This window comes from Gallinula chloropus, assembly GCF_964237585.1.
Source record: "Gallinula chloropus genome assembly, chromosome: 27".
NCBI lineage: Eukaryota > Metazoa > Chordata > Aves > Gruiformes > Rallidae > Gallinula > Gallinula chloropus.
This window is the reverse complement of record NC_140112.1, coordinates 432,291-440,277: the sequence shown is the minus strand read 5'-3', so window position 1 is coordinate 440,277 and position 7,987 is coordinate 432,291. Positions and strand designations below refer to the sequence as shown.

The following is a 7,987-nucleotide window of genomic DNA, read 5'->3' as shown; positions in this document are numbered from 1 at the left end:
GCTCTTGGGTGCTTTCCTCCAGGCCCTTTCCTTTGTTGCTCCATTCCCTTTGCAGGGAATGAAGGGCTTGTATCTCTGGGGGTGTCTGGCCATTGGGCCCCCAGTTTTCAATCCCCCCCAGCTTAGGGAGCCAGGAACAAGAGCTGAGTTTCATCAAGCTGTGGCACAAAGTGAGACCATTGCCCTTGGGAAACCAGCAGCACAGGGCACCCCAGTATGGGGCCAGTCTGGGAAAAGGGGTGCCTGTGGGCAGGGGTGCCCCATGGATGTGCTGATGGCCCTGTTCTCCCCCTCCCTCCCCACAGGATGTCCATGAGGAGCCCTGTTTCCCCCCACCTGGCGCTCGATGGAGCGGGCAGCATGGTGAACTGCGGCATCAAGACGGAGGAGAAGAAGGAGGGTGGCTACGAGTCCCCGCCGGGGGCTGCCCCCAGCACCGAGCCCCGTCCCAACGACCCGCCGGGGCCACCACCGAGGGAAGGCACCGACCCCCAGGCCCTGCCACAGGTGGGTCCCATGGTTGTGACAAACACTGGTCCTGGCTGGGGGGTCTTTCTGGGCTGGCAGAGCATCGCAGCATCCCCGTTCCAGGCTCTGTCCCCTGGCCAAGGGGGGGTTGGTTGTTCCTCATCCCCAGGAAATGAAGCTGAAGCCTGAGGCTCCTCCAGGCTTTCTGGCTGTTGTCTGTGTTCCTGGGTCAGCTCTGGGATTGGGGTCCTTGGCTTCCAGCAGCCACCTCCAGACGTGCTTGGGTTTTCTTTCCCCTTAACCAGCACCCCCCCCTCCACTCCCTGTGCGCCCCCCTCCACTCCCTGTGTCCCCCCTCTGCACCCTGTGCTGCCTCCTGAGGGAACTGGGCTCAGAAGAGCTGGGCAGTCTAAATAAGTCCTAGAAACCTCCAGCAAACAAGTCCTCACAGCATGAAGAGCAGAGATGCTCTCAAGCTGGGCTGGGGGGAAATATGCCTGGTAGAGTGTGGTCCAGCAGTGAGCCAGGTGGAGTCAGCTCTGAGCATCCCACCAGTGGGGCCAACTCAGAGCTTCCCACCAGCCCAGCATCTCCTTCTGACCTGGGGGATGTCCCTGTCTGTGGGAGCAGATGCCCAGTAAGGCTGCGTGTGTTGCAGGAGTCCTGCTCGCCTGCTGGCGATGCGCTGGAGCCCAGGCGCTCTGCCTTCGAACCGGCTGTCAGCAGCCAGGAGAAGCTGGACTTCAACAGGAACTTGAAGGAGGGTAAGGAAGGTTTCTGAGTGGCCCCTGGGCACCGTCCTCACCCCCAGCTCCCTTTATACCCTTGGTTTTGCATGCTGAGGGATAGGAAGAGCTTAGGGCTGTGCTCACTGAGCTGTCCTCTCCCTCCCGTTGCTCTGCTGACACCGTTATCTGCTGGCATGGACAGTGATGCCAACCATTGAGAAGTTACTGTCCAGTGACTGGAAGGAGCAGCTGCTGGGTCGAAACGCTGCTGAGTCCAAGGAAGTGAAAGGTGAGGTCCTCCCCTTGGCCACACACCTCCACCATCCTCCTTCCCATGCCCTGTGCCCAGGCAGGTGGGGCTGGAAAGACGGCGTTTCCCACCTCAATGGGAAGGGAGAGGTGCCTACAAGTGTGTGCAGTAGGGATTAAATCAGGATTTAATAGGGATTTGTGCTCTGAAACCAAAATGTAAGGTTATTGTGTTGTGGGATTGAGCACCCCTGGTGAGAGCTTGCCTCTGATGTACGTGGGGGTCTTTACCCCCCCTGGCCAGCACCCAACAGTGGCGGTGATGCTGTTACCCCTTCCCAACCCCCTGACCTGCAGCTGCTTGGCTTCTTCCAGGAACCCAGGAGAGCCTGGCAGAGAAGGAGCTCCAGTTACTTGTCATGATCAACCAGCTGTCCACGCTGCGGGACCAGCTCCTGACAGCCCACTCGGAGCAGAAGAACATGGCTGCGATGCTCTTCGAGAAGCAGCAGCAGCAGATGGAGCTGGCACGGCAGCAGCAAGAGCAGGTGGGCTCAGGGACCTGGGGGCAATCCACTTGTGCAGTCTGTGTTTGCCAAGGACCATCCATCCCTTTGGGAATCACTTTGGGATCTGCTGGCTGTGGGCGCAGGACCAGGATAGGGTCCCCCTGGGAATGGTGGGGAGGTGGCTGTGGCATCAGGGGCAGCAGGACTTAGATATTAGGGGGAAGTTCTTTGCAGAGAGAGTGGTGAGGGGCTGGAAGGGGCTGCCCAGAGAGGGGGTGGGTGCCCCATCCCTGGGGGTGTTCAAGGCCAGGTTGGATGGGACCCTGGGCAACCTTGTATAGCTCCAGGCCTGGAGGTTGGTGTCCCTGCCTGTGGCAGGGGGTTGGAGCTCTGTGACCCTTGGGGTCCCTTCCAACCCAGACCAGTCTGGGATTCTATGACTTCACTGTCTTCCCCAAACCCTGCCCTGTTTTCTGTGCCCCATCTTGCTCCCTGGTTCCAGGAGGATGATGATCAAAGGAGATGGGAGTTGCACTCCTTAAAATAATTAAACCACACCAGGTCCTTCCTGACTGTGCTCCCTTTGCTCTTGGAACACTGGTCTTCCCTCTCTGGTGGCCCATGCAACACTAAGGGCAGGGCTGACACCCCCGGCACACATCGGGGTGGGGGTCACCCATGTCTCAGGAGGTGGCTCAGGGGCAGCTTATCCCCCCTGTCCCCATTCTCCCCACGGCCCTTGGGACTCCACAGACCCCTTGTCTGTAGCCTCACACGGGCCAGCTCGGCATCGCCATGGATGCTGCTGAGCCCCATTGTCTCCCCCTCTGCCAGATCGCCAAGCAGCAGCAGCAGCTCATCCAGCAGCAGCACAAAATCAACCTGCTGCAGCAACAGATCCAGGTAAAGGTGGGGAAACACCTCCCCACATCCCCCTTCCCATGCTGGCTGATGGCCAGGCTCATGTGCCAGGCTCGTATCCCATCCTGGGGCCAGGCAGGGGATGGGATGGCACCCACCTGCCTTGCTGTGTCCCACAGCGGTTCTCTGGTCTCTGCTTCCCTCCTGCTCTTCCCTCCAGCAGGTCAACATGCCCTATGTCATGATTCCTGCCTTCACCCCCAGCCACCAGCCTCTCCCTGTCGCTCCTGACTCCCAGTTAGCACTGCCCATCCAGCCCATCCCCTGCAAACCAGGTGAGCGGGGGTCCCCCAGCACTGCCCCAGCCCCGTGGGCTGGCCATGTCCCCCAACCCCTCTTTCCCCTCTGCTCCCTGCAGTGGATTACCCGGTGCAGCTGCTGCACAGCCCCCCTCCTTCCACGCTGAAGAGACCCGCCGGCTCGGGCCACCTCCAGATGCAGGTACAGCCCCAAAACACTTCCATGCCCCCCCATTTGGGATGCTGCAGGGTCTGTGCCTCACCCTCCCTCCCTTCCACTGCAGGAGACCTCGCAGCCACTGAACCTGACGGCTAAACCCAAAGGCTCCGACCTCCCCAGTGCCTCCAGCTCGCCCAGTTTGAAGATGAGCAGCTGCCAGTCCCTCACGCCAAGTCATGGGACCACCAGGGACCTGCAGACCAGCCCATCTAACCTGCCTTTGGGTGGGTTCCCAAGGACCTTCACTGATTGAGGGTCCCATGCCCTCCCCTGGCCACCTCCTGGAGACAGAGGGCATCTCTCCTGGGGACGTCTCCCCTGGGGTCCCTCCTTAGGGTGGCCTGGGTGGGCACCTGCACTTTGCTGTCCCCTCAGACCGTGCAGTTGCAATTGCTGGGGTGGGACAGGGTGCTACAGGGTGTTGGAGGAGCAGGTGCTGATGGGTGCCCGTGCTGATGTCCTGCCAGGGTTCTTGGGCGAAGGTGATGCCATCACCAAAGCCATCCAGGACGCGCGGCAGCTGCTGCACGGCCACAGCGGGGCCATGGAGGGATCGCTGAGCAACCCCTACCGCAAGGTGAGGGATGGCTGCTGGGGCCACCACTGTCCCCCTCTCTGACCCCAGCGTGGGCAGCCAGAGCTGGGTCTCCCATCTCCAGGCAAGCTCCCTGGTGTGGAGCTGGTTGCTGACCCCTGTCACCCGCAGGACCACGTTGGGCTTGATTCCTCCCCAGTGAAGGAGCGGATGGAGGACACCCCTGCCCACCGGCCAGACGAGGCTCTGTTGCCCTGTGAGATGGATGGTAAGGCCAGTGGAGCTGGGGCACAGCACTGTGACCCCACCCCCCTGCTCCTTTCTTCCCCAGGCTCCTGCCCTCAGCCAGGGTTTCCTTCACAGGCTCACGGCACTTCCCCGAGTCCAGGAACAACAACCACATCAAGCGGCCCATGAACGCCTTCATGGTGTGGGCGAAGGATGAGAGGAGGAAGATCTTGCAGGCCTTCCCAGACATGCACAACTCCAGCATCAGCAAGATCCTGGGTGAGCACCAGGGATGGCAGCGGGATGGGGCTGAGACAGGACCCCACTCTGCATCCCTCTGTCCAACTCATCCTCAGCTGGGAGGACACTCAGGAGGGACACGTGAGGACTCACAAGAGGATTCAGGGGTTGTGTGGGTCTCTGGAGGTTCCCAGCCCAAAGCCCTGCTCAAAACCTGACTAACTCCATATCCCATCAGGATGCTCAGGGCTGTGTCCTCTTGGGCATCTCCAAGGATGTTGAGGATATTCAAGCATTTCCAGCTTGTCCATCTCTCTCTCAAACTGGACACGGGTTCAGCTGTGGCTGCCCCAATGCTGAGCAAAGGGGATTAATCCCTTCTCCAGCCTGCCCCGACCCCTTCTCCCAGCCCAGCAGCCTGAGCATCCTTGTGTAGCTCCAGGCTGGAGGTTGGTGTCCCTGCCTGTGGCAGGGGGTTGGAGCTCTGTAATCCTTGCGGTCCCTCCCAACCCAGACCAGTCTGGGATTCTATGATCAAAGCCATGGCCTGAGAGGTGCCTGGGGAAGGTCAGGGCTGGGGATCCTGAGCCCTCTCACCATGGTTATCCCAGCTGGGCGCCAGCGTGGGTTTCATGGCTGGGTGTAAGCATGTCCTGTGGCTCCTCTCTGCACAGGGTCCCGGTGGAAGTCTATGACGAACCAGGAGAAGCAGCCTTACTACGAGGAGCAAGCCCGGCTGAGCCGGCAGCACCTGGAGAAGTACCCTGACTACAAGTACAAGCCCCGGCCCAAACGCACCTGCATCGTGGAGGGGAAGCGGCTGCGTGTGGGCGAGTACAAAGCGCTGATGAGGAACCGCCGGCAGGACACCAGGCAGGGCTACTTGATAGGGTAACACGCCCCCATCCTCCTGTCCCGGGGGGGGGCTCACCAAGGTGGGTGGGGGGAGCCCCCTCAACGCCCCCAGCCGATGTTTGCATTGCCCTGTCCCACAGGCCCCAGGGCAGCCAGCTGCCCCCCTCCTCCTCGGATGTGCTGTACCAGCGGCCGGTGGGCATGAAGCTGACACCCCCTATGATGGAGCACTACCTGCCCCGTGGCATGGACCCCAGCATGCCCATCATCATCAACACCTGCAGCCTGAAGGAGGGGGACGGCGGTGACGATGGGCACTCGGTGGCTGATGGTGAGATGTACCGCTACAGCGAGGAGGAGGACTCGGAGGGCGAGGACAAGAGCGATGGCGAGCTGGTGGTGCTGACAGACTGAAGGAGGGTGGTGGTGGTGGGGGGGTGTGTGTGGGTGCTGGGGGGTGGTGGGTGGGGGGGGCAGCAGGGCTGGCTGCCACCAAAAAAAAGAGGCATTCCCTCCCCCCCCTCCGCCCCCGAGGAGATGGGACTCAGGTGAAGGGCTGTCCTGGGTCTCATGAAGGTGGGCACCCAGCAGTTTGGGTGGGGTGCTTCCCAGTGATGTGTGCTGTGGAGAGTCATGGCTGGGATGTTCCAACCCCTCTGAGGGCTGGCTCAGTCTTGCACCCTGGGGCTTGGGGAACTGAGGCCAACCCAGCCCAGGGTGGGGTGTGAATGCCACAGCTTCTGAGCTGTAACCCACCTGTAGCCCCCCCTGGAAATGACCAGAGGGTGTGGGAAAAACCTCCAGAGCATCTCCCAATGCTCCAGCACCCATGGGGGCTCTTGCAGAGAGCCTCACCTGCAGCAGCTGCCAGCCCCCGCTGCTGGGGACACGGGATGGGGACACGCTCGTCCCTTCCTCAGCCCAGTCTGACCTTCCCCCCCCACCTCTGCATTTCTCACTCAGTCTTTAGATCCTGCCAGCAAATTCCCAGGGAGCTGTTCTTAGCTCTTGCCCGGCCTGAGGAGCAGCCAAAAGGCTCTGAGGAGCTACCAAAAAGGCTCCAAGAAGCCCCCTGTGCTCCTGAGAGCTCTGTCCCCCTTTGTAAATAAGTGGGGTGCCTGTTCCCTGGCTGCACCATGACCCCAGCCCCATTCCTAGGTATGAGCCCTGGCTGTGGGGGGTACACAACCTGTCCCTCCCTGGGCACCTCTCCCCCTCCCATCCCCGGCTCTGCAAGCTGCAGGCACCACCTGGGCTCAGCAGCAGGCAAACCAGGGCGGGAGAGGAGGGAATGGCAGTGAGGAGAGGGGAAAAAGTAGGGGAACAATATCTTGCTCCAGTCAGAGCCCAGCCCAGGGGTGTCAGGGTGTTGTGTGGCTGTGCATGTGCTGTCTGGCTGTGGATGCACTGGCCAGCTGTGTGCTCACACTGTCTGTCTGTCCATGCATGCTGTCTGGGTGTCCATGCACACTGTCCATCTGTCCATGTGCACTGTCTGGCTGTGCATGTGCTGTCTGTCCATGCACACTGTCTGACTGCGCACATGCACTTTGCAGCTGTAGATGCATTGTCTGACTGTATATGCACACTGTCCATCTGTCCATGTGCACTGTCTGTCTGTCCATGCTCTCTGCCCAGCTGTCCATGTGCACTGTCTGTCTGTCCATGTGCACTGTCTGTCTGTCCATGCACACTGTCTGGCTGTGCATATGCACTGTCTGGCTGTGGATGTACTGTCCGGCTGTCCATGTGCACTGTCTGTCTGTCCATGCTCTCTTCCCAGCTGTCCATGTGCACTGTCTGTCTGTCCATGCTCTCTGCCCAGCTGTCCATGTGCACTGTCTGTCTGTCCATGTGCACTGTCTGTCTGTCCATGCACACTGTCCAGCTGTGCATATGCACTGTCTGGCTGTGGATGTACTGTCCGGCTGTCCATGTGCACTGTCTGTCTGTCCATGCTCTCTTCCCAGCTGTCCATGTGCACTGTCTGTCTGTCCATGCACACTGTCCGGCTGTGCACACACACTGTCTGGCTGTGCACACACACTGTCTGGCTGTGCACACACACTGTCCAGCTGTGCATATGCACTGTCTGGCTGTGGATGTACTGTCCGGCTGTCCATGTGCACTGTCTATCTGTCCATGCACACTGTCCGGCTGTGCACACACACTGTCCAGCTGTCCATGTGCACTGTCTGTCTGTCCATGTGCACTGTCTGTCTGTCCATGCACACTGTCCAGCTGTGCACACACACCCATCTCTCCATGTGCACTGTCTGTCTGTCCATGCACACTGTCCGGCTGTGCACACACACTTTCCAGCTGTGGATGTGCCGTCCGGCTGTCCATGTGCACTGTCTGTCTGTCCATGCACACTGTCCAGCTGTGCACACACACTGTCCAGCTGTGCGCAGAGCCCGTGCACCACCCTGTGGCAACCATCAGAAACAGCCCTGCACAGCTCCAGCCGCAGAGCCAGGTCCTCGCTGCGGGTGCAGAGGGTGCCTGGGCTCCCTGGGCTTTGGGGAACACACCCCCAGCCCCGTGCCCAGCCCCAGGGCGAAGGGCCAGCGCAGGGGCCCCGCAGCATCGCTTCACCCCGGGAGCATCCTGCCTCCTCACCCCCCCAGCCGCCTCTCTCCTCTCCCCCCGGCTCTCAGTGCTTTATTTATTCCCCCTCACTGTGCTGCTCTGGCTGGGGTCCCTGGGGAAGGGCTGCTGGCTCCCAGGGCAGGCTGGGCTGTGCTGCAGCAGGGGGGCTGGAAGCAGATGCACCCCATAAAGATGCAGCTCCT

General features: G+C 60.8%; 1 protein-coding gene across 1 annotated transcript; it reads left to right on the top strand.

Moving 5' to 3' along the window:
• Nucleotides 1–305: 305 nt before the first annotated feature.
• Nucleotides 306–5,606, top strand: SOX13 (SRY-box transcription factor 13; the record flags this gene model as incomplete). The annotated part of the gene is made up of 13 exons (XM_084275759.1): nucleotides 306–507; nucleotides 1,127–1,232; nucleotides 1,399–1,485; nucleotides 1,821–1,993; nucleotides 2,789–2,857; nucleotides 3,036–3,150; nucleotides 3,234–3,316; nucleotides 3,399–3,558; nucleotides 3,802–3,911; nucleotides 4,041–4,137; nucleotides 4,233–4,376; nucleotides 5,012–5,228; nucleotides 5,333–5,606. The coding sequence occupies exons 1-13, from the start codon at nucleotides 307–309 to the stop codon at nucleotides 5,604–5,606; spliced, it is 1,836 nt and encodes a 611-aa protein (XP_084131885.1). The 5' UTR covers nucleotide 306.
• Between the last annotated feature and the right edge of the window lie 2,381 nt (nucleotides 5,607–7,987).